This window comes from Argopecten irradians, chromosome 10, assembly GCF_041381155.1.
Source record: "Argopecten irradians isolate NY chromosome 10, Ai_NY, whole genome shotgun sequence".
Lineage (NCBI taxonomy): Eukaryota > Metazoa > Mollusca > Bivalvia > Pectinida > Pectinidae > Argopecten > Argopecten irradians.
In genome coordinates this window covers 9,013,543-9,041,363 of record NC_091143.1, presented here as the reverse complement: position 1 = coordinate 9,041,363, position 27,821 = coordinate 9,013,543, and the positions used below count along the sequence as shown (strand labels likewise).

At 34.9% G+C, this 27,821-nt stretch overlaps 1 protein-coding gene across 3 annotated transcripts in view; it reads left to right on the top strand.

Annotated features, from left to right (window-relative positions):
• The window catches only part of LOC138333049 (dentin sialophosphoprotein-like), an 80,340-nt gene extending 55,991 nt beyond the window's left edge, over positions 1-24,349 (top strand). For all 3 annotated transcript variants that reach the window (XM_069281157.1, XM_069281156.1, XM_069281155.1), the window contains 5 exons: positions 14,163-14,345; positions 18,088-18,300; positions 18,516-18,635; positions 21,672-21,812; positions 22,898-24,349. In XM_069281157.1, coding sequence (XP_069137258.1) covers positions 14,163-14,345; positions 18,088-18,300; positions 18,516-18,635; positions 21,672-21,812; positions 22,898-22,969 — 729 coding nt within the window. In that variant the 3' untranslated portion in view covers positions 22,970-24,349. The remainder of the gene's footprint in view (positions 1-14,162; positions 14,346-18,087; positions 18,301-18,515; positions 18,636-21,671; positions 21,813-22,897) is intronic.
• Positions 24,350-27,821: the final 3,472 nt, after the last annotated feature.

Below are 27,821 nucleotides of genomic sequence, written 5' to 3'. Positions count from 1 at the left end.
CTGCATATATTGATATTGAAGCTTGTTAAATGATAGAGCAGTGAGCTACAGCGTGCGATCGTAGAGAACAGCATCCATGTCTGAAGCCTTGATCTGCATTGGAATGCTTCCGACTTGGGGAGTGTATAGGTCTGATTGTACGAGCCGTTATAGAGCTGCAAAAAAATCTGTGGTGCTATAGGTTTTATACTGAGAGGTGTTGGTGGTGCTGGATGTTTGTGGACATGCGTCCAGGGTTGGTCGGTATTAATTGTGGAAGTTAACAAATGATACAAAGTGTTGGAGCAGCAGTGATCTGTGACAGCTGTTGATCTTACCTGTAGGGAATCATTGTTTCATCTTCTTCTTCATTTTGGATTTTGATATAATGCTGACCACAATTTATGGACTTTTTGCCAAAAATGTTTGAAGCATACTTGGTGATGATAGTGAAAAACAGATACATTGAACATTAAAATGGCCTGTGTTAGACAAGTTTTGGAGTTTTTAAGATATTGAGAGTGTCTTAAGAAACAAAACACATTTTGTACAATGGAATACAAAGCAATCTTTAAAAAATTGGCAGTTTTGGAAAAAAAAGTGAGAACACTGATTTGAAAATGAAAAAATTGTAGTGCAGTGGTAACAAACCAACACTGATGCGCAGAACTGGAAAAACATTCCACCTTTAAGCTATGACACAATATTTGCCTTTTGACAGAAAAAACTCTTGGAAGCCATTTTATGATGTTCCCCCAATTGACTGAACATTATTCTAATGATTTGATGAGCTGCCAGTGTTAATTCATTAGATTTTATCAAAATAACTGGTGACATTAATGATTCCTAGAGTACCCTAAATTAGTGTCAGCTCGATCATCCAGTTATCGATTGGAGCTCTCCAATTAGGACAGCGATAAAGTCAATAAAGTCGTGTTTACACCTGCTACTGGTCGTAAAATAAAATAATGTTTTAGCATATTTGAATTCTGTGGCTGAATTATTAAAGCTCTGTCTATAAACATGCCATGGATATGGAGTAAAAATGAGAAATTTATCGCCGTGGCTATGTCTATTGTGGCGTAGTGATGTGCTGTTCGGAGTTTTACCTCTTGTACTCACCGTGGGTATTGACCACACTTTTGGAAGTCTTCTTTGTGAGCTCTCATCATGACGTCTGCTAATGACTTTAAAGAATTATGTTGTTAACATTTGTCATATTGCGACTTTACGACATAGATATCGGGAAGCCAAACTTTTGGGTTTATTACTATTTTCCATGAGGTGAATTGTCTGAGTGTCATTCTGGCATTAACAGAACGAAGCTAGCGAGTGACAGAAACATTCTGTATTATATGGAGTTGACGGTGTTTCCTTGATATCATTCAACCATACTTCTAGGAGACATGTACGAGACAACATTCCCAAACAAAATGTTTGCCATCGGGGGAAACTTTAAAATCTCAGACTACAAATTCAATGCTAAATATGAACCTCTAGATGTGATATGTGAAACACAGAATGAGGTAAGTTATAAACATCAAAATCATTTCTACAATTAAAAGCACAATAGTAAAGATATAGTATGATTGGATTTCTATTGAAAGGTAAATGAATTATTGTCTATTTAGGTATTTCTAACATTATTTGAAAAAATTGTTATGAAAGAAAATTGGCTTGAATGTTTTCATAGAATTTTGTATGGGCGCTTAATTGCTTTGATCTCCCCCTGTCTTAGTGAAATTAGTTGGAGGAGCAACTAATTATACTGGTCATGTCCAGTAAAAAAGATCAAAAGAGAAAAAATAAAGAGAAAAAATAAAAAAAAAAAAACAATTTTATTTCCTATAGACTCGTAGAATTGCAACTTATATATTTTTCTTAAAGGCTCCAAAGAACTGTAAGACTTATTTAATTGATATTTGCTGTTCTTTGAAACTTTTCTTGGAAGCATTTCACTGTGAAACATGAATCTCTGCATCCTCTTTACATATAGCCTGACTGTATTGTAGACATGTACAATCTATATATGTAAGACTCTTTCATATGTGGATATGAAGGATAGGGATATTCTACCCGAGGGTCACAAAATGTAGTAAAACCCGAGGCTTGCCGAGGGTTTTGCAACATTTTGTGATCCCGAGGGTAGAATATCCCTATCCTTCATATCCACTTATGAAAGAGTATTTTTCTTTCATACCACGACGTTTTACTGCAATTTTACAACTATAATATCCCGCCATTTTGAAATAAATTCGAAGAAATCCACGACTGGAAGTCAATTTCCATACATGAAAAATTACGTGATATTTTCAACACAAATTCCGTTGCTTGCATCTTTTATAGTAAAACCAGTCAATTTTGTGGAAAAAAAAGTTAAAATTTTACCGAGGAAATAGAGATTTTGTTGACGCCGTGACGTCACGAGGCTTTATTGCATGGGTAGCCATGCAATACAGCCTCAGGCGACATGAGTGTATTGCCCTAGACCAGCCAGTATTACACGTGTAGGTATGAAAGAAATATATGTACAGCTTGATCTACACTCTACCTGACATCTCTCACAGATAAAACGAATGGTGCTGTATCATCAAACACATCTAGAATTTAACTATTTTGTGATTTAACCCATAAACAAGTGTGATAGTGACTGATCAATATTTCGTGTCAATAACAGTAAATATCACTTCACTGTAGTATTAGGTTTGTCTGCCCATCTGTAGTTTTGCCGTGTTGTACGTGTCCATCTGTCATGCTGACAGAGTTATGGCCCTTTATGTGGATGTATTTAGACAGAGTTATGGCCCCTTTACCTCGATGTTATTAGACAGAGTTATGGCCCCTTTACCTCAATGTTATTAGACAGAGTTAGGGCCACTGCCACTTTATCTCGATGTATTTAGACAGAGTTATAGCCCCTTTATCTCGACGAGATAATTTTTGGATACCTTTATCTTATTGTCAAGCTATTAGTGATATCTAGCTTCAATATCCTTTACTAAAAATATGTTACAAGAGTTTGGAATAAAAATTCTATAGCTTTGATTATTGTGTCATTAACCGTGATTGTGATATTGGATTGTCGTGTCATTAACCATGAATGTGATATTGGATTGTTGTGTCATTAACCATGATTGTGATATTGGATTGTCGTGTCATTAACCATGAATGTGATATTGGATTGTCATGTCATTAACCATGAATGTGATATTGGATTGTCGTGTCATTAACCATGAATGTGATATTGGATTGTCATGTCATTAACCATGAATGTGATATTGGATTGTCGTGTCATTAACCATGATTGTGATATTGGATTGTCGTGTCATTAACCATGATTGTGATATTGGATTGTCATGTCATTAACCATGAATGTGATATTGGATTGTCGTGTCATTAACCGTGATTGTGATATTGGATTGTCGTGTCATTAACCGTGATTGTGATATTGGATTGTCGTGTCATTAACCGTGATTGTGATATTGGATTGTCGTGTCATTAGCTGTGATTGTGATATTGGATTGTCGTGTCATTAACCGTGATTGTGATATTGGATTGTCGTGTCATTAACCATGAATGTGATATTGGATTGTCATGTCATTAACCATGAATGTGATATTGGATTGTCGTGTCATTAACCATGAATGTGATATTGGATTGTCGTGTCATTAACCGTGATTGTGATATTGGATTGTCGTGTCATTAACCGTGATTGTGATATTGGATTGTCGTGTCATTAACCATGAATGTGATATTGGATTGTCGTGTCATTAACCGTGATTGTGATATTGGATTGTCGTGTCATTAACCGTGATTGTGAAATTGCAAAATGAGTTTAATTAATTTTTCTAATATAAAATTATTTTGCTGACATTAAAATAATATTCCAGGTAAATATTGGTTTACATAGACTGTATTGATAAATCCATGCTTTCGCTGAAAGTTATTTCCTGTTAACTGGTTTGTCGGCTGATAGGAAAACTGCCAAATATTACTACCATTAATACTAGTACGTGCCAAGAAAGCATGGGGTTGAACTGTATAAATTCAAACTTGATGATCCCAGTCAAATTTTGCTCACTGAACTCAAATACTCAAATAGAAATGGGATATTTGTGATGTATTTTTCTGTAAGGAATACATTAAATTACATAACATAAGCAACATTGCTTGGCAGAAATATGTTGAACTTGTGAACTGATCATCATATGTGTACGTGTGCAAGTTAGCAGTCATTCACAATGTCATTTTATTGTTGGCGGTAAACATTTCTTGCACGATAAAAATTTATTTAAATATTAGAAACAACTTTTATATGGATATTCTAACATTTTAATGGTTTGATTAATTGACCAATAATCCTGCAGAAAATCAGAAGAAAATTGAGTAAAGCCATTGCGTTCAGTCACCCAATTTTTCATGAATTAGAGCATTTTACAATTGAACATGCTGTATTATATTTCTAGTTTATATTATTTCTTAAATATATTTCCTGAACTTATTTTGATAAATGACTTAGCTAAACTGGCAAGTATTAAACCTATGATTTTCAATGTGTCTCAAAAGATGAATTCTGTATTTTACGATACAAAAATATTTATATGTATCTCTGCACTACATCTACAAGATTTGTCCAATTTCTGTGTTTATCTGTGCATGTGAAAACTATGGTAAATAGACTCTAGCAAAATATGTGAATAATTGCAAAGTATCATGAATTTTGGTCCAAAATTGCAGAAAATTAACATAGCACTAACTCATTGTATATGTATATTTCAAAGTTTTTCTACTGCCTTGCATTACTTTTAAAATAAACCAATTAAGATTTAATGTTGCAGCAGCTTTAATATTATGATGATATAATTCTAATTTTTTCGTAATTTTACATTGACGATGAAAATTTGTTGAAATTTGTGTTAATGGCCAAAGTGAGTGTCAATTCACAGCTGATCAATGCCTTTTCACATTTGTCCAGAAATTCATTCTTGGCTGTCTAGGTCAAGGTGGAAATTAAAGGTATTTCAGATCGGCTGGCCAACTTAACCTATCTAAAGTTCCCACAAAATGGATACACTTTTTGATAAAGTTGTACCTCTAAAACACTTTCCAAGTGATACAGCCATCAATTTTGAGTGTAAAAAAAAACTGAAAAAAGGGGGGAAAAAAGCGTTAAAGAAACATACCGTATTAGAATTCAAGTTTTGATTTTGCTTGATGAAACAATTTATCGGTGACTTTGAAAATGCTTTGTGACTTCAGGGACACCCTAAAATAGTTTAAATCTGTCTAAGATTGTATTGTGGCAGACTACGCACAAACCACTGAGGACTTTTACCGTGTGCCTGGGATGGTTGATAGTAAATAACATGTTTTGTAATATCCTTGATTTGAGGCGCATCTACATGAATGTGCTCTATGATTAGAACAGCTAATTGATAGTGGAAATCCTCCAATCAATATCCTGCTTTCTCTATCCCCCACGGGCTACCTCAGTCAAAAGGAAGAACATTCATATGGATGTGGAGCAGCTCGACTGGAAAATAACCTCCTTCTTTAATTAGTAGGATCAGAGTTGGTGCTATTATTCCCTGATATTTGTTTAAGTATCCAGAGAGTATGAAGGTTTACATAAACATGTGTGGCCAAGGTGGTCTATACAAGCACAGATAAATTCTTCTACCACTGGGATCAAACTTCCTTATAAATCCTATGCACTCCCAGAAACACTTTAAGAAAATAGGATTTTGCTATTTTTTGGCCGTTATTCAAAACTGATTTGTATTTCATTCCCAATGCCTCACTCAAATGCATCAAGTCCGTGAAATAAAAAATGGCATTGAGCTTTTAAAATTTCAGTTTTAATAGAATTTTCCGAAACCAAATTGAAGTGATTACATTTGTACTGATGTATTGAGAATGTATTTAATATTCTGTTGTGTTAACAATTGGAATGAGGTAGTTCATCATTGTACCGGTGTGCTGATTCTAACAATGCTGGGTGGGGAAGCCGTGTAATCATTGACAATAATTTAATCAGGCAAATGGTTGATCTTATTTTTAATTACAAGTGTTCGAATCTTTCTCAACTTCTCATTCACTTGTTTTCTGTGAGGCTTCTTTCCTCTCTCAAGGAAACAGGAATACTATGGCTGCAAGGGCTTTACTATAATCCAGTTAGAGTGATTTTATATTATGGGTAGAAGCTATAAATTCTAATTGTGAAATCAATTTTCATTTTTTATGTCTTTCACCAAAGAAACATCAAAGTAGCTATGATAGGTTTTGCTTCAGAGAGCATATATTACATATTTGTCATGAAAAAAAGGACCCTATGATAAGTTTATTGTATATTGGACACTACGCTAAAGGTGTCCATCACACTGTCGCAGAATTAGATTCAGAGCAGGATGCAGCGAATATATAATTTCATTAGGTAAGCGTTGACAGTGTGACATTTTATAGCTGTCTGTCCCTATCTAAGGGGACATACTGTAATATGCTGGTATTAATCTCTTCCTGATTTAATATTAAAACTTATGGTAAACTTAATTATATCTGTTAGATGTGTGAAATCTCATCTATAATTCAAGGGAAAGGATGCTTATATTGTACTGCTACTCCAACGGGAAAGGATGCTTATATTGTACTGCCACTGCGACGGGTTTCCAGGCTTAATATCAAGGGACTTGTTCCTGTATTCCATAGCTATTAAAAATCTTTTTGTATGATCGGAGCAATTTTCTAATTTGTCCACTACTTAATTTACAGACTTGGCATTAGTCATACTTGAAGTGGGTTGTAATTGTGTAGGATGAACTTTTTAAAATCATTTGAATTTGTTATAAAGAATTAAGCAATAAAATTTCAACTTCCAAGAGTAGGCTTTCAGTATAAAGAATTTCTAACTATTCATTAGCTGAAATGTCAAAAGTCCTGACATTGGCCATAAAGTCTGTGAACTTGAATATCAATCATTTCCAGACACCTTTTGGATTAATATTATTGTTGTTTGTCTTGTTACTGAACCTGGCAATAAACCAGCCGAAGTGATGTTCTATAAATCAGGCGATAGTTTGTGTGTTATCAATGCCTCGTTAGCTTGGCATTGTTACCAAACATGGCTGCCATTATCATCAATGTCTACATCGCGATTGATTGTTACGTTTGGAACTGCTATGATTTATTGGCCGGAACTGTGTGCATATTTCTGGCTGACAAGGTTGGCAGATAATAGTTAATGTTGATGTTCTGTGCGTTTAGGTGATGTGTTACATGTCATTATAGGGTAATACACCGTACAGATAAAATTTAAAGAATCGCGTCAGGTTTAATTTACCAGTAAAATTCTCATAATAAACTCCGGGCATATTCACAGTTTCATATTAACAAAATATTGGGATATTTTTTTGTTTTCTGAAGTTCTAAGACCTGCATGCACACGGAAGCTTGTGATCTGAACCAGGGCTAATTAAGACAGGTCTTCTCTGTGAGGGATTCAGTTGTCATGGTGATGGTACAAGACACAGATGCTAAATGTCTCCGAGGTGAAAAAGGAGTGAGCTTTATAAAGACCTCTAATGAAAGTTTGTTAGATAACCTCACTGCAAGTTTTAATGTAATTTGCTTCAAATCTTGTTGTTTTTCAAATTTCTTCTGTGCGGCTTACAGGCTTATAAAACTAAATTTGTTTATCTGCTCTCTGTCATGTCACAGAGAATCAAGATGGTGGCTGAAATAATCGTTTAAAGTGAATTACAATGTCATTGATTCAGCCCATCCCATTCCCCACAGAAAAGATGTAATGGTGAATCTTTAAAGTCACATGTTTTTTTAATAAGAGACACAAGAAATGGTTTGCTGAGGTAGACAGTTTAAATTTAAGATAGCCTGATATAATTATAATGCCTGGACATTGGTTAAGGTAGGGTCAGATTCTGAACTGCTAAAGGGAAAGGAAATAATTAAAATTTTCAATTTTCTGATAAAAGCTAATCTGAGACCGAAGAGATGACTTTATTGAAGACAAAAAAAACAGGATCTGGGGGAAATACAAATTAATGAATAAAGCATCTATTGAAATATAAGGTAACTGATATTGGTATCAAAACATTTTTTACTGATGCTGATGTTAGTGTTAAGGGAAATTTTAAAATAAAGGGAAAATTCATTTAAAAGACGGTACTATGCTACATTTTCAGAAAGGGGAGATAAAAATTTAGAAAAAATAACAACAAATAAATACAGCTCAAACTATCACTTGATACATTGTTATAGGTGAAGTCAAGTGTTGGCTATGTTTCTGATCTAAGGGACATTATCTTCCTAGTCTGCTGGTGCCCTTAAATGGAACAAGAGAAGTATCCTTGTAATGAAAAAAATTGAAGATTGAAGCTTGATTCACACTGAAACGTTGCTTAAAGAAAAGCCAATGTTTGGATTGGAAGTATTCCTAGGTGTTACATCTGTACTCCTTACACTGCTACAACATCATAAATCTTTTGTGTTTTTCACCTTACCATTGGTACGATGCCATTAGCATGCTTAAATATGTCGGGTTATTCTCTCTGTACGCAGACAGACTCGGAAATAAAATATATAGCAGGAAAAGTCAGTGTTGGCATTATTCTTTACTGTGGTCAATGGGTTATTTAAGAATGATTGAAATCGTTTGATTTCTTCTATTCTGCTCTTAAAATGTCACCTTGAGTATATCATCAAGGTTATATCATTAAAACTTGTGAGTTCAGACCGTATTTAAGACATCCTTAACACCTGAAGTCCAGTTCTAAATGTCCATAGTGTTACAAAGTGTTTGTCCAACTGGCCATTTTTGAATCTATGAGTGGCCTTGATTATATATGACCATATATGGTATTTGTAATCTTCAGCACGCAGTACAGTAGTGATGAGGAATATTACATTGGATGCTTTAATCACATTAGCAATATTGATTGAGAGACTCTGCCTTAATTGTTAAGTTTCCATATTTAACTTTATTAATAGTTTGTACAAAAACATTCCTGCTAAATCCTTATTTCTGGATTAGTTCTGTTGTGTTATATTTACTGGTAGGCTTTGACTGAACAGTGACAGATGTAACACAGTGACAGGTTGTATTACTGTGAACCAGTGATAATCCGGATGCCGATAGTTCGGACACTTAGTTATCCTCACAGTTTGGGCTTGTGTTTGGATTATCCAGGGTCCACTGAAAATAGATGTAACATAATTTTGACTTTGGCATGTTTCTTTGACCTAGGGTTACTACCAGAAATCGTCAGGGGAAGCGACCTGAAGTTTCTCTGATGGTTTATTAAATGTGGTATGGGTTAATTGGACAATTTTTTGTTTTACATCCTATTAAAAAAAAAAGTCAGAGTACCCAGAGAACCTCCATTGACCAGTGGTCAGTACCTTAGAACTCGGCTCCATGTGGGATTCAAACCCAGACCCCAGATGTGGAGGGCTAGAGGTAATGTGCTGGAAGACCTTAACACTGCTGATCATGATAATTGGAAGCTAGGGATGATTTTGATGCTGGGGAAAGTGATATTGATGGCAATGTCTGTAGCTCATAGCGAAATTTCATATGTTGTCATGTAAATGTACAAATCTTATTTTCTGGACTAAAAAAAGACATTAATAAAAAGTTATAAAGACATTTGCTTCATCCAACGTTGTCCTTGGTAACAAGTGAAGGAGATAAAAGGATATTTTATTGCCAGTCTGAATGGTTTTATTAGATCACTGTACGTCTTTAACATTAAAATGTATCAAAATTATCTAATGTGAAGTTTCTGATCCTTGTAAGTTTCTGATCTAATCCCTAGTGATTTCTCTGCTCCTTTAAGTTTCTGATCTAATCCCTTGTGATTTCTACGCTCCTTGATTGTCATGTTGCCCTTTGTGTGTTCTGTCCTTCCCTAGTTCTAGTGACTGGCATTCTTGTTTCACAGACACTTCTGGTTTTATTTAGGCTTCTAGGTATGATAAATTTACTTCCTTGCCTTATTTTCAAACTAGTTTCCTGTAGACTTGGTTATAAATGATTACTGTATGTAATGTAGAACTCTACACAGCTGATGTATGGTTTACTGCTACAGGCAGTTCTTTAAATGGTACTTGTACAAATGTAATTTAATGATGCATGCGACTCAAGAGAGAGTACCAATATTCTGCACTGTGTTTAGATTTGAGGATTCTACAACACATATACAATTACTATCCTCAACTTTGATTAAACGTAGGAGAAATCAGCGTTGTATGTAACTTATATCTTAATCTGTAATTAAATGATTGATAATATCATTTCCACACAGAAAATATTCTACCATGCAGTAACATTTGTTAAATCAAAGCAAATTTTATCTAAAGTTATTCTGCGTGGAATCTTTTTCTATTTATCAAATTGAAATGTTTCAATTGAGCCTGATACTAAATCAACATTTCCTTCTGCCTGGTTAGATAGTGGTAGCACCATTAAGGCAGCCTGCCCCTGTTTTATATTGCAGATATAATTTCTATACAAGCACACAGTATTTAATTTCTATACAAATTCACAACATTTTCCTTCCAACAAAATCTTTGTACTGATTAAATCTCCACATCAACTTCCAATGAATCAGAAGACGCATGTTTTAGATACCAAATATCCCCTTATTTAAGCATTTTCTATCGATCACATTAGAACAAAGCTTCAAATCATATTTGCTTTGAAAATAAGAAGATTTAAATTCTGCTTGGGAGATATTTCTTGTAAATCTGTGTTCCCAAGTTTCAGCTATCCTTCCTTGTCATGAATCTTGATTTCCATCAGACGCAACACATGTTGCTCTTCAAATCAATTCAATTTAATCCAGATATTCACTTAATCAAAGATTGACACATTATGAAGAGAACAGTTATAATTATCCAATGAAATTGTTGATTTCAATTAAAATTAGTATATACAGGTATTAGGGGTCACTGATAGAAATGGTTCAGAAAACCAAAATTGGCTGCTTGAGCTAGTATACCACTGCAGGGTCAACACCCGAGCAGAGATCGGGGCAGTTTCTTACAGATGTCAGTTTTCTAGTTTTATATTTCAAAGTGTTAGATTTATTAATATAAATCACTTTCAATTATTGAAACAAAAATTTTTTTTTTTTTAAATCAGATTTAATCAGATTCATTAATCAACAAAATTGGGAAAAATGCTTACAATTAAAAAATAAATCAAATTGATGTTCTGCCAATCTGTAAATGCAATCATTATTTTGATTTTAATCAAACTTTGTATTGCTGCTTCTTGCAGACATTCTAGTTGTTTAATATCCCAGAGACACACTTATTTACTGCATGTTACCAAACATTGAATGCTTTATGTAAATGAGATACACTAGCTATGTGTGTCAGCCTATACAAAGCCTACAGACCTGTACTCTTCTTCATCAGCCTGCCAACAGGAAATGGCATTTCAAAACCAGAAGTATTCCGTTGCTTTTGATGATAGGAAAATCGATAGTATTATTGTGAAAAGTTTGTGTAAATCATTGAGTGATAAAATTGTCGAACCTTCCACTGTGACAATATCCTGTTGATATTGATCCTAATGAGGAAATAATCTTGTTAATTATAAAGGCTAATCTTGTTATTGAAATTTTACTGTGAAACTCTCAGCTTTTGCCTACAGCTTTAAGCTGTTTACCTCCACAGGAACCTGTATTGGTGGGTGTAGTCAGTTGTACACTCCAAATACCACCGACAGGGGAAAATCTGAGTTACTTCAAACATAGCTAGGATTATGGATTAGTTCACTCTGATGAATCTGTTACAGAACTTCAAATGCATTAAACATGGTGAAAACTGCAACACTTCAAACATGATGAAAACTGCAACACTTCAAACATGGTGAAATTTTAAAGTCAAACTAAAACAGACGTATTATCTTATGGATAAATATGTCTTTAAAATGAGACAAATATGTTAATAAAAGTATAAAAAAACACAAGTCTACAGAATTTCACACACTATTTCAAAATGTTGTTCATTGTTCAAAATTGATTTTGAACAAGTTAGTGCAACTATGATTATATTAAGTGATGTACAAAAGTGCAATTACAACGATCCTGTTGAAGAGTAATTGCCATGGACTGAAGTTTTTATTTACAAAATGATACCAAAGCTCCAAATTATAAAAAATAACATATTTTAGGCTAAACAGCATTTCGTGGAACTCTGCAGGATTTGTATTGGGATATCTTACCTCAAAAATTTAGGCTATGATTCAAGCTTTTCTCTCCAATATTCATCAGAAACATCAAACAATATGTTTAGACACAGAAATCAAAACAGTTTCTCAATTGTCTTATTCATATTTGATTCTTTCAAGAAATTTTATTTGTGAACCATGGCAACAGGAAAATAAGTTTTGTAACAGCTAGAAATTGATATGAGGATTGATTTCTATCGGAGAATCCCTGAAGGCCCTGATATAGAACTTTCTATAGCTATTCATTAACACCAGACTCCGTACCTGTAAACACTGGGAAGGTATACACCGTATCAATGTCCTAGCCACTACAAAACAGGCTGGAATAAAGGACTCAACACCAGGCAGTCTCGCTATGTAGGGATTAAAAAAAGGACTAGCCACAAGGCAGTCTCACTGGGACTTCCATTTGTCCACAGATTCAATAACTACAGACTGCAACACAATTCATCAGGGACAGTGTCAGTATTAATTTGGTCGAGTTCTCATAGCCAAGTAAATCTGTACCGTAAAGTCCAGCTAAAAATGTATACATGTTATAGTACTCATGGTGATTTAAATCTGTTAAGTACAAGGTGACTAATATCAATCTCAATGTTTAAACATGTTGTTTCAAGCTTGTGAGTTATACCATGAAATTCATAGGCATCGGTTGTAGTGACTTAATTCCCTTGACTTCATAGTTCATTACGTCAACTGTTTGCTCTGGAGGAAATAATTGATTGTGACATATTGTTAATTAGCATGAGAAAATGTCATAATTATCTCCCTAATTGATGATGTAATTCTGACAACCAGTGGCGCTATAATCATTACTGGCTCTCAAGGGCAGATAACTCTGTATTATACAATAGACAAAAATATCACTTTTACTAGTTAACATGACTCTGGGTCAAGGTCACTATGTAATGTTGATTATTAGATAAAACAAAATCATATTGTTAACATTGAATGTCTAGCATGACTGGTATATGTTCAATGTTTGCTTGCAAGAAAGATAATGGAATATTTTGAAACATGATCTATATTTTCCAGTGTGTATGCCATTGATTGTTAATTTTCCTTGGCTGAAAATCTCTGAATGTCGAAATAAATTAGGATAAAAATTAACTGGGATTTCTTCCTGATGACATAACACAGCTTAAAAGTGATGATGAATCCCTCAGGATATTTCAAAATCAATCTTCCATCTGAAGTAACCAATGATACAATATTAACAAATCTGAGTGTGTATATGACTGATTTACGTGATGCAAGTTTTCACCAAGTGTATTTTGGTTCTGGGTTTTCCATATTATATGGTCACAAACAAAAAGTTATATATTATTACACCTTTAAGTTATTGTTTGTCCACAGTTGCTCTGCTCTGTCTAATATTCAATGGCTTCTCCAAATTTAATTAAGCATCCATACATTCGGTATACATTTGTTACCTTTAGACATTAGGTGATAGTTAATGTCTTGTATTTCTTTAAATAGAATTTGTATCTGGAAGGCAATGAGAAGTCATTGTATTTCTTTAGCTACCTTCTATTCACTACTGTTATACATTTATTTATTTTTGTTGATCACATAACATAAACATAAACATGAACTTAACTTAACATTTACACTAAACCATGACCTTATGACCTTGACAGATAAGCTAGTGACCTTATTTTAATCATGACTTAATTTGTTGAACTTGTGGTAACCTTGAATGAGGAGTTGTTGAGCTTGTAGTAATTTTGATCGATGAATTGTTGACCTTGTGGTAACCTTGAAGGATGAGTTTTTGACCTTGTGGTAACCTTATCTTATGAAATGCTGATCTTGTTGTAACCTTGGTTAATGAATACTTGTGCAGTATTGTTTCATATTTGTCTGTATGGAGTATGAGTGGGCTGTGTTTTTGTTGAGTAACTGACCACTGTCCATTTGTACATTCCAGGCCCAGCTGATAGCCCAGTCCATAGGCCAGGCCTTCCAGGTGGCCTACATGGAATTCCTGAAGGCCAATGGCATCGAAGACACAGGACTTATGAAGGAGATTGACTACCAGGACGTCCTCAACCAACAGGAAATCTACGGGGAGGAACTCAACCTGTTCTCAAACAAAGAAAAACATAAAGAGGTTGGTAAATAAATCTTTGTAGAAGTTACTAGCTTGATCCAGCCTCTATAGCCAAGTAGTATATAATTTTATACCACTACCCACCAAAATCTTGGTAGTGGTCTTTCTGTTGCTTCTGATATTCTACTACTAGCTGACGTTAGGAATGCTATTTTAGGCCCATTAGGATATATAGATGTCAGGTAGTAGCCATGGTTTTCCTGGAAATCTGGCCTTCCTCTACTGAAACCTAGCATGTCCTCAAGCAACTCTATCTGTGTTAGAGATGTTAGACACAAACGAATTTAAACCACTCATAATAACACATAATAAAGAAACAAATTTCAGTTATTAAGCTTTCCCTCAATTTAGTAATGCTTTTCTGTGAAATCTTTAAATCTCTGGAATATGTCTCATTAAAATTGAATTTTGCTTGAGAAACTTTTCCCATATTATTTTTATGCCATTCAGTCGGATGAAATTCTGAAGCTATCTCTGTAATGAACTTCTGTTGGATAGAAGATTATGTGAAATTCTTGCCAAAGATAATAATTTGAAGACAATTATTTGATAAAATAGACCAACTCTTCCAGAAGTATTGGTAAAACAGTGAATAACAAGGCACTAAAATTTTATGTCTCATTCAATAACAAAAAGTATTACCATAATACAGATACGTTCAAAATCGCTGTCTGCATAATCCGAAGTGATTTTTGTTGGCTAGTCGTAATCAATCCCAGAAGGCATCAGTCTGTTTTATACTCCAATCGAATCTTTTATTGTTTTCTTTGATAATGTTTTTCCTCATGATACTATAACACTTGACACGATGAATGTAGTCCCAGCGTTATTCTCTGAGTGATGAGCACTAGAGAATCTTTCACAGGTTCCTTTCAATATAGCTTTATATTCATTGTGTTCCAAGAAAATCAACTATACAATATTTTGTACAGCCTGATATTTTTTGTTTTGATTTTATGCCAAGATATTACTTTACTGAGCTTTCAGACTCTAGTGTTTTTCATTGAAGAGCTCTATGAATGAATTTTTGTCCGAGATTTTCTAAGGAGTCCAATATTTTTCCAAATATTTGGCAGTTTCATTATTCACTATGACAATAAGTTATGTCCCACATATATACTGTATTTTCAATTTTTATTCTCTATTTCTGACGTTTTTTTCCCATGTGCCATTACAGTGCTGTGCAAATCTGTTCCTGAAGAGATTCAGTCCACCCTCCTAGTTTTGTATCTGACACTGAATTCATGTCTGAGAGAAAAGCATCTGTGATAAATTAGATTCATATATGGCTGACATTTCCTTCCACTGTGTGACAATGTTCACTTCTCCACACAACCTTATCAAATTACACAATTTCAATTTCATTTTGGCAAATCGGCACTGTTCCCCGAGCGCCTTGCCAAGCCTCGTCAGTAAATTGATAGAGTCGTTGTTGTATCTGACTCGTCGTGTTAGGGAAATCGGTTACGCTACAAGCTAAGGTGAGCTTGATGGATTTGATTTCACTCTTTTCAAAAAGCAGATGGAGATATTTGGCATGTAAACATGATTGCTTTAACAGAAGCCATTGACAGTGTGGTATATAAATATATCAGGGTAACAGGAAAAGAAAGTAATACACTACCCAATCAAAGACTATAACTTGTACTTAAGAACATTAGTTTTAATATTTCCATTTGTTGAGAATGAATGGCTTGTTTGACAGAGATTTGGCTAGGGAGACAGTTTTTCAATCTCAGTTTCCTTGTAAAGATAATAACTATAAATTGGATGATAGACGGGGTTCACAGCAAACAGGAAGCACACTTTATAGACAGGAAACTTTACAAGATTCTCTATAGTTATGATAGAGTCACATAGGTGTCATAACTTCCCAGCCAGCTGTTTGACAGGTGACATTACTGGTGTTTCAATGTATTATGCATAATTTGGGGGAAGGACAAAAGACCCTCCAGATAAAAGTCCTCCCCTTTGGACAAAAGCCTCTCCAGCAACCTTGTCCTTGAGGCTTTTGTCTTAGGGACTTTTGTTCTACACTTGCACAATTCTTATGCAAGGAATTGTGTTATAATGAGGTAAAAACGATGTAAAGCTAGTATATAAATAATCCGAAATAAAAAGCCAAAATAAATTCAAAGTTAAATCAAAATCATTTTTATGGAATATATATTCAGCCACTATAGGGCCTTCTTCAGTCCAAGAACACGTTGAAAACAGTCCTTAATATCCTCAATTGAATGTTACCAGTCTTAGCTTTGTTTGTAGGGAAAATGTCATGTATGTTCATAAAGAATAAAACAAAAAATGGGTATATTTTCTTAACTATGTATATAGTCAAACACACAAGCTTTTGTATCCTCTATATGTCTCTAAAGTGTAGAGCTATAAATAGAATGATGATAATGGGGATAGTAATTGCTGGCTATTCCGTACATGTTCCATTAAAATGATGTAGACAGATTGGAGAGGTCTTGTGTTGTTACATCAGGAATGGCATCATCTATCTCTGGGGCGTGTCATTCCTTACACAGCATAAGACATTTTGGGAGTGCCAGTCTCAATAGTACTGCTCAGATTTTAGTTTAGACAAAGTTACTTGTTGATGTAAACTGATGTTTGGGATTCTCCTTATTGCTCTGTTAGCTTTAGACCCTAAAATCATGTCCAGTCTAAACTTTTAAGTTCTTATTGAAGCACATGTAGTTATTGTGACATTTGGTTATACTCATTTTCCTAATGTTGGTTACTTAGAAAACAGCATTTGCTACATATAAGATAGATATATTTGATAAGAATTAGAGATATATGTTGTAAGCTTTGTATGAGATATTGGTCAGTGTATAGGACAGGATTGACCGAGTGTCTGTATTGTCCTGGCGTCACACAGCCGAGGTGTTGTCCTGTCTCCTCCTATAATGCTTCTGATTTATCAACATTACCAGGCCATGTACTCTCAGACTGTACGTCAAACAAACTGCCAGGTCTGGTTTGTGTAGAATTTATATCAAATAACAAACTTCCATACAGAAACATTATTCTTATTATTCTATTATTCACCTAAATTACAAGAACCACAAATTAAATATAGTATGATTTTGTATTCAACTATCCCAGATATAATAACAATGATTATTATCATGATAATTATGGCTGTATCCATGGTAACTAGTGATTATAACGAGTATCCATGGTAACTAGCGATTATAACGATTATATAATCCATAGTAATAGTGATAATCATGAATGTAACCACGGTAACTTGTGATAATGAGGAATGTATCCATGGTAACCAGTGATAATAATGACTGTACCCATGGTAACCAGTGATAATAATGACTTTACCCATGGTAACCAGTGATAATAATGAATGTATCCATAGTAACTAGTAATAATAATGACTTAACCCATGGTAACCAGGGATAATAATGAATGTATCCATGGTAACTAGTAATAATAATGACTTTACCCATGGTAACCAGTGATAATAATGAATATATCTATGGTAACCAGTGATAATAATGACTGTACCTTAGTAATCATATATGATGTATATCATATATGATAATAAGGAATGTATCCATGGTGACCAGTTATTCTTATGACTGTATCCATGGTAACCAGTGATAATCATGAATGTATCCATGGTAACCAATGATACTTATGACTCTACCCATGGTAACCAGTGATGTGTACACCTTTCTATGATAAATATTTAAGATATGAGTACACTTTGTGTTTACAGGTGATCGTGCCAAAGCTGAAGAGTGAAGTATTAGGTATTGTGATTGTGGAGTCAGGCTGGGGCTCGATGGTACCCACGGTGGTGCTAGCCAACATGGCCCCCACGGGGCCTGCAGCCCGCTGTGGACAGCTGAACATTGGGGACCAGATTATATCTATCAACGGTATCAGTCTGGTAGGACTGCCCCTCTCTGCTTGTCAGAACTACATCAAGGTAACTATACGTCTGTCTGATACATAAATGTTAGCTTTCATAAAATGACACACAATGTATTGAAAAGGTTTATCCAGCCATAGAATTCTGTCTTCAAGTATGCTGAATTTTTTCGTGTAAGATGTGCAATCTTTGGTATGTACAAATAAAAAAAATCTGGTAGAAAAATATTCTATTAGACACGTAAAGATAATGACTTTGTTTGTTAATTGCAGAGTGCCAAAAACCAGACAGTGGTCAAACTGACCGTCGTACCATGTCCACCAGTAGTGGAGGTGTTAATAAAGAGACCAGACGTTAAATATCAACTGGGATTCAGTGTCCAGAATGGAGTGGTAGGTTCCATAGTATCACTGTTCAACAGTGTCTAGAATGGAGTGGCAGGTTCCGTAGTATCATTGCTCAGCAGTGTCCAGAATGGAGTGGCAGGTTCTGTAGTATCACTGCTCGACAGTGTCCATAATGGAGTGGCAGGTTCTGTAGTATCACTGTTCAACAGTGACCAGAATGGAGTGGTAGGTTCTGTAGTATCACTGCTCGACAGTGTCCATAATGGAGTGGCAGGTTCTGTAGTATCACTGTTCAACAGTGACCAGAATGGAGTGGTAGGTTCTGTAGTATCACTGCTCGACAGTGTCCATAATGGAGTGGCAGGTTCTGTAGTATCACTGTTCAACAGTGTCAAGAATGGAGTGGCAGGTTCCGTAGTATCATTGCTCAGCAGTGTCCAGAATGGAGTGGCAGGTTCAGTATTATCACTACTTGGCAGTGTCCAAAATGGAGTGACAGGTTCAGTAGTATCACTACTTGGCAGTGTCCAAAATGGAGTGACAGGTTCAGTAGTATCACTGTTCAACAGTGTCCAGAATGGAGTGGTAGGTTTTGTAGTATCGTCCAGAATGGAATGGAAGTTCCATAATATCACTGCTGGGCAGTATCCCTACTTGAGTGGTAGATTCTGAAGTATCACTGCTCGACAGTGTCTAGAATGGAGTGGTAGGTTCTGTAGTATTATTGCTCAGCAGTGTCCAGAATGGAGTGGCAGGTTCAGTAGTATCACTGCTCGACAGTGTCCAGAATGGAATGATAGGTCCCATAATATCACTGCTTGGCAGTGTCCAGAATGGAGTGGCAGGTTCAGTACTATCACTGCTTGACAGTGTCCAGAATGGAGTGGCAGGTTCAGTATTATCACTGCTTGGCAGTGTCCAGAATGGAGTGGTAGGTTCCGTAATATCACTGCTCGACAGTGTCCAGAATGGAGTGGTGAGATTCTGAGAAGCAGACTTTTCTTCCCTTCATCTTCAAATCCTGACATCATTGTTTAGGACACCACAGTCCATGGTGACTGAGGTCATATAGATTAACTTGGTTGGACTTGATATCACACCAGGTGTTACCAGCAGATATTACCATCTACCATATCTACCTACATGATGCTCCTATCAATACCTAATCCATTTATCTCTTCTTTTAATGCTCAATTTCTGGACTTTTTAAATTTTGATGACCACCCATTTTCCTCTAATGTAATTTCTGGTTCTATCTGAAGTGTAGTTACCCATTGTGTTCTCCTGTAATTGTTCAGTGGCCTTGGTTTTTTCTGCCAATCACTCTGACAAAGAAAATGATTTATTTCTCAAGGACAGGACAATGATTAGCTGTGTTGTGATACCCAACAGATAATTGTATATTAGTCAGACCTAGCCTTCACCTTCTACTCAAGTTAAAGGGGTCTGTCCTCAATGGCACTGAATTAGAAATATAATTTTCAAAAAGGGAATTTAAATCACCCTTAATTAAATGTTTCAGAAATTATTTGTTATTGGAAACTCTATAGACAGAGTCTCCTCCTCTTAAATAATAGTGTGGGATACCAATTCTCTCTTCTCTTGGAAATAAAATATGGAAGTCAGGGAGAAAAATGTCTCGATTTAATTAAGGTTCCTGCTAATCCCCATTATGTAATTCATTACATTCATCCTATAATCAGTAAGTCAATGATAAATCCTTTTTTATGATATTAAATTATCTAAACGTGCCAGCTACCATATTACATAGAATATTACATAGATTTGAAGTAGAAAAATTTTAAAACAGATCACACAATATTCTTATAGACTAAAACCAGACATCTATTTATTATATGGCTGTTGAAAGCAAGCTTCATGTAAAACTGACAATTTGTGATATTATACGGTTTTTCCTAAGAGTAATTTTATAAAGTATAGTAAAGTATATTTTTGTATTAATGTGTGAATACCAAATGTCATCTTGTACACGACAATGGTGTTACATTACCTAGACGTGACTGACACGTCAATATTCTACCTATATGGCTTGAGGCAGCCATACAAGGATGATTTGGCCAGAGAATGTATCGGCCTTGTACTGGGATTGTCAGCTGTCTGGCTGCTGTTGTATACCAGGACTGTGCTCAATTGTTTTGTCGTAACTTCTACCTCTAATTAAATTGCACCCTTTCCAAAAGCAGGTAATACATAGAAAACTTTCTAGGGTCTCAGTTGAATAATCGTTTAAGGTTTCTGACTGAATTTTGGATTGTGATTTTTTTCTTCTGTGTAAACACGTTACTTCCTCCTACCTATTTTTGCATTACCTCAAGTTTAGTCTGCCTGTAAGAGTTAATTTGGCCTTTGGAAGTTTGACTTAACTTTAAGTCTATGTTTGGCCAGTGGAAGTTTGACTTAACTTTAAGCCTATGTTTGGCCAGTGGAAGTTTGACTTAACTTTAAGCTTATGTTTGGCCAGTGGAAGTTTGACTTAACTTGACTTAACTTTAAACCTATGTTTGGCCAGTGGAAGTTTGACTTAACTTTAAGCCTATATTTGACCTTTGGAAGTTTGACTTAACTTTAAGCTTATGTTTGGCCAGTGGAAGTTTGACTTAACTTGACTTAACTTTAAACCTATGTTTGGCCAGTGGAAGTTTGACTTAACTTTAACTTTAAACCTATGTTTGGCCAGTGGAAGTTTGACTTAACTTTAAGCCTATATTTGACCTTTGGAAGTTTGACTTAACTCATAGTCTATATTTGACCTTTGGAAGTTTGACTTAACTTCTAGTCTATGTTTGGCATATGAAAGTTCACATCAGACTCCAAATTTTCAGACATTGGAGTCCATGGGACACTTAAAATCAAAACTGAAGGAAAAGCACTAAAAATATATTTTAAAGCACTAGGCAACTTTCCTGATTTGAAAGATGAAGGATGAACCCTTCGACCCAACTCCCATCCCCCCTACATATACAATTGATTTTGTACATTTATATACATGTGGTTGATTAAGTCATTGTGTGCCTTTATTTGAAGATTTGTAATTAAGTCAATGTGTGCCTTTATTTGAAGATTTGTAGTTTACTGCGAGGTGGGATCGCTGAACGGGGCGGCGTGAGGGTAGGCCACCGAATCATAGAAATCAACAATCAAAGTGTTGTAGCTGTACCACACGAAAAAATTGTCTCCCTTTTGGCTAACTCTGTTGGAGAGGTAAGTTTTCCTGCTGTTCAACACGAAAAAATTATCTTTCTTTGGGTAAATTTTGTCTGAAGAAGAAAATGTATAGAAATTTTCTAACTTTTGTTCAAGTATCAATAAAAAGTTATGACCTTATATTCTCAGAATCTGAATGCTTTACATTTATGTTTAAAAAAATATTTCTGAATCTGTATTTACCAGCAATACAAAAATGTGTTTGATTACTGTATCCTCAGTAAAGCTTCACTCAGTTTTAATTTGTACAAAATGTTTGATTTATCACATAATTTGTTTGTTATGCTAGATGACATGTGTTTTGCTGTTTCAGATCCATATGATGTTATGCTAGATGACATGTGTTTTGATGTTTCAGATCCACAAGATGTTATGCTAGATGACATGTGTTTTGATGTTTCAGATCCACATGATGTTATGCTAGATGACATGTGTTTTGATGTTTCAGATCCACATGATGTTATGCTAGATGACATGTGTTTTGATGTTTCAGATCCACATGATGTTATGCTAGATGACATGTGTTTTGATGTTTCAGATCCACATGATATGTTATGCTAGATGACATGTGTTTTGATGTTTCAGATCCACATGATGTTATGCTAGATGACATGTGTTTTGATGTTTCAGATCCACATGATGTTATGCTAGATGACATGTGTTTTGATGTTTCAGATCCACATGATGTTATGCTAGATGACATGTGTTTTGATGTTTCAGATCCACAAGATGTTATGCTAGATGACATGTGTTTTGATGTTTCAGATCCACATGATGTTATGCTAGATGACATGTGTTTTGATGTTTCAGATCCACATGATGTTATGCTAGATGACATGTGTTTTGATGTTTCAGATCCACATGATGTTATGCTAGATGACATGTGTTTTTTGATGTTTCAGATCCACATGATGTTATGCTAGATGACATGTGTTTTGATGTTTCAGATCCACATGATGTTATGCTAGATGACATGTGTTTTGATGTTTCAGATCCACATGATGTTATGCTAGATGACATGTGTTTTGATGTTTCAGATCCACATGATGTTATGCTAGATGACATGTGTTTTGATGTTTCAGATCCACATGAGAACGATGCCCACCTCCATATTCAGACTATTAACTGGCCAGGAAACGCCACATTATTTATAGTAACAAGTGTTCTAGGTGTGTTTTTAAGTATCCACGACGACTACAGCTGAAATGTGATTGGTTGCCTGAGAGGAGGATGTGGATACTTCGTTTTGTGATAATTGTGCTGTAACAGTCCTGATCTAGTTTATTTGGGCCTTTCCTGCAGAAATTGATGGACCAGATTTTATTCCTGACTTCAACTTTCTACTAGTGACAGCCTGCCATTGTATATAAATCTTAACAATGCATATGGGCTACCATCTCCCCAAATTGTTCAACGTCTACTGCAAAAATTGAAGGTTTTTTTTTTGTCATAATCATTAGTAACTGTTTAAATGAAGAATTTATCTTAAAAGATCTCTGATAAGATTTCTTAATTGAAATATTTTTTATTTTTATCCCAACGTTTTAAAAGCTGCTTTTGACTAAGATTTCTATTCATTCCACTGATTCATTCCTATAAGGTTTGAAAAATAAATTGGGTAGAATTATAATTAGATTGCATTTGATGGTAAAAATCAAATCTGAGAGAGAGAAACAAGAAAGTTTATAAAACACAACTATCTAAGCCAAAAGTAATTTCTGGGAATTAAAAACAAAAGAAAAAGGGAGAGTCCATATTTAAATGAGAGGAATGCCTGATGGGTAGGGACCATACTGTAACTGATGAGGATGTTACTGTACATTACTTATACTGTGCAATGACTGTATATAACTCTTCACCATGTGTATGGAGTGAGGAGGGAGAGAGTGCTTTCTATTCCTGAGAGATTGTGTGCTACACAGATTATATGTTACTGTAAATTTTGGTTACATTAAGTGTAATTGATGTGTCTTTGTTAATTTCCTTTTGTGTTATATGTTACTGTTATTATACAGCATTTTGTTGGTGTGGAGGCCAACTTCAGTCTATAGAGGGCTGTTACAGACAATGCAGGTATTATCTGGTCTTCGCAGGAGAACATGTGAACTTTATAATTCAATTATCATCATGAAGATGGTGGACAAAATACCTGCAAGCAGAAATTATTCTCGAAGACTTTTATTTATTTAATGGCAATTATTATTATTAAGTATTTTTACCATGTCATTTGATAACTGTAAGAAGATTCACAAATATTAGAGAATGTTCATATACATCATCCTGACTGGCACCATATCCATGATTGACAGTTTTTTATGGAGAATGAACCCCACCTTGACTCTTGTGTATGTATGTGTAAACACGGTGTCCACACACTAGATCTGAATTTGTCACTGCCTGACCCATGTACCTACCTTTAACTCTCTGATCAACTGTACACTTCAACTTAAAGAAATATAAACAGGATTTATTGAAGACTTTGGGAATAATATAGCAGTAAAAAGACAAAGCTTAATACTATCCTTATTATGATGAAGTTTGACTACTATCCTTATATATATAATGAGTTACTATCCTTATTTTATGAGTTTAGACTAATACTATCCTTATTTTATGATGAAGTTTAGACTAATACTATCCTTATTATGAAAGTTTAGACTAATACTATCCTATATGATGAAGTTTAGTATACTATATTATTATGATGAAGTTTAGACTAATACTATCCTTATTATGATGAAGTTTAGACTAATACTATCCTTATTATGATGAAGTTTAGACTAATACTATCCTTATTATGATGAAGTTTAGACTAATACTATCCTTATTATGATGAAGTTTAGACCGTGATTATATCACCTAATTGATCTTAGTGCTATTCTTAATTATGTTCAAAATATTTTTGTCAAGTGCTTATTAATTTTACCATTTTCATAGTTCATTGAAATCTTTTTTGTGTGTGTGTTGACATTAATCTGCTATCAGAGCAATGCTAACCAGTAGATATGCTGATTCACTGTAAATTAAAATGCACTCTGTTATCTTTGGTTCAAAGGTACATAATGCAAAGTACCATCAATTGATACCCAAAATATCTTTTCCAATTACTATGGAAGGGAGAAAACTCTGTCATTGGTTAGAAATCATACTTTTTTGTGTTAAAACTGAATAGCAGAATGTATAGAATAAAAAGTGATAAAATAAAAAATTCTATTCATTTACAGTGAAGACTTAATGCATTAAAGTATAATGGTGGATTTTAAGTAACATTGGGGTAGTAATTTAGTGTCACAAGTCAAAGTTTAGGAGGTTAATAGGTAGTAATACCTGTATTTAGAACATAGAACTATCGTCATGGTTCACCACACCTTGTTTATTTAAAATGTTCAGTATTTACCGGAGTCAAAACTTGATCTCAAATTTTGTTGAAATCAGATTATTTCATGATTTATAAGGATTTCATTTGTATTCCTTAGTTTTTCAATAATGTTTTCTGAAGTTAGTGTGTGAGGGCATTTCATTCTGAACTCTAAAAAGTCTTTGAAAACTCAAAAAAATGAGGTTGTATTTCATTTAAAAAATATATTAACACATTTGTAAGGATAGGATTGGTATTAAGCTATATTAACACATTTGTAAGTATAGGATTGGTATTAATCTAAGAGCTCATGTTGATTACCGAAAATTTGAAGGCATTATCTTTAGTCTTAAAACTGAGACAAAAAATCGTAAAACAACAGGTTGTTTGTTGGCCAGTTATTGATATTTACATGTATAACATTGATAGTGGGTGTTGTATTCCATAACCACTGGGAAATTAAGTTCTGATGATTATAAACTTACCAGCTGTTTATCTGGTACAAAGTATTTTGTGCAACATGTACACATTTTTACCCTACTTAATTAATATAAGAAATCATAACATGGGTTTCATGTTAGATGTATGTGCCATTTTGTTGGTTTTCCCCATGACATGTCAATACCAGGTATGCTAATATTTCTCTCTGTGTTCTACTGAATACCATCATGAAAACATAACAAGTTCGCATTGTCACTTTATACAAGTTGTTTTTTAGCAACCCAGCTAGAATATATAAATATTTTGAACCTCTGAATATTATGTTTCACTTCTTCTCACCATAATCATCACTAGTTTGACCCCTAACAGGCAAGGGTAAATAACACAGCGACATGTGATACTCACCATATGTCAATAAGATACACCCTTAGGTGTCCAGAAGCTTGTCTGAACACATACATACTCATATAAAAATTCATTAAGCTCTAAAGACAATTCCTTATCTTTTTTTTCTCAAATCAAATATATTTCCTAGTCGTTGAAATGATCTAGGCCATAATGGTATTATATAGATTGGCCTTATAAAGGTAACTTTAGTATTTATTTGTATTGTTGTAAATTGTATACCCCTATATATAGATATAACTCTATTTATCGTTTATTCCTTACCCTGTGTTAAGTCTCTAGTATTGTCTGTATAATTAGTGATACCAAAAGAGATCTTTGTTTTGTTTTTGTTTATTTTTCGTTCTTTCTGTCTGTGATAGAGTGTGATTTTCATTGCAATAATTCCTGTGTATATTTATGTGAACTGTCAGTTTTTATTTGGACCATCAAAGTTCAATCATTTAAAATGATTAAGTTTAGAGTTTGACTCTAATTTGGTGAGAGTTACGCCCCACTATAGACTATAAAATGTTGATCAGGATGACGGTATGATTTTGACCTTATATGGCTGTGCTAGTCCACAGCTACCAAACCTCGCCTGTCAATAAAAACTAAGATATGGCTGTGTAGTTGGATACAACAAAGTCCATAATTGTCTAGGTAGCTCAATAAGTAGAATATCTTACTAGAGATCTGATGTTCAAACCCTGGTCCTACTATTACTTATATATACATTCTTCTCCTGTCAAAGAGCTATCGTTTAGATAAGTGCAGAGAGAGGCTAAGATCTCTTGTATGTGATGGCACTGACATAGACAAAGGAGGGAGGGGTGTGGTTTAAGTTGGTTATAGACAAAGGAGGGAGGGGTGTGGTTCAAGTTGGTTATAGACAAAGGAGGGAGGGGTGTGGTTTAAGTTGGTTATAGACAAAGGAGGGAGGGGTGTGGTTTAAGTTGGTTATAGACAAAGGAGGAGGGAGGGGTGTGGTTTAAGTTGGTTATAGACAAAGGAGGGAGGGGTGTGGTTTAAGTTGGTTATAGACAAAGGAGGGAGGGGTGTGGTTTAAGTTGGTTATAGACAAAGGAGGGAGGGGTGTGGTTAAAGTTGGTTATAGACAAAGGAGGGAGGGGTGTGGTTAAAGTTGGTTATAGACAAAGGAGGGAGGGGTGTGGTTTAAGTTGGTTATAGACAAAGGAGGGAGGGGTGTGGTTAAAGTTGGTTATAGACAAAGGAGGGAGGGGTGTGGTTTAAGTTGGTTATAGACAAAGGAGGGAGGGGTGTGGTTTAAGTTGGTTATAGACAAAGGAGGGAGGGGTGTGGTTAAAGTTGGTTATAGACAAAGGAGGAGGGGGGTGTGGTTAAGTTGGTTATAGCAAAGAGAGTTGGTTTAAGTTGGTTATAGACAAAGGAGGGAGGGGTGTGGTTTAAGTTGGTTATAGACAAAGGAGGGAGGGGTGGTAGTGGTTAGGTTGGTTAAGTTGGTTATAGACAAAGGAGGGAGGGGTGTGGTTTAAGTTGGTTATAGACAAAGGAGGGAGGGGTGGGTTTAAGTTGGTTATAGACAAAGGAGGGATGGGTGTGGTTTAAGTTGGTTATAGACAAAGGAGGGAGGGGTGTGGTTTAAGTTGGTTATAGACAAAGGAGGGAGGGGTGTGGTTTAAGTTGGTTATAGACAAAGGAGGGAGGGGTGTGGTTAAAGTTGGTTATAGACAAAGGAGGGAGGGGTGTGGTTTAAGTTGGTTATAGACAAAGGAGGGAGGGGTGTGGTTTAAGTTGGTTATAGACATTAACCTGACAGTTTTACTTTGCTGTACTCATCA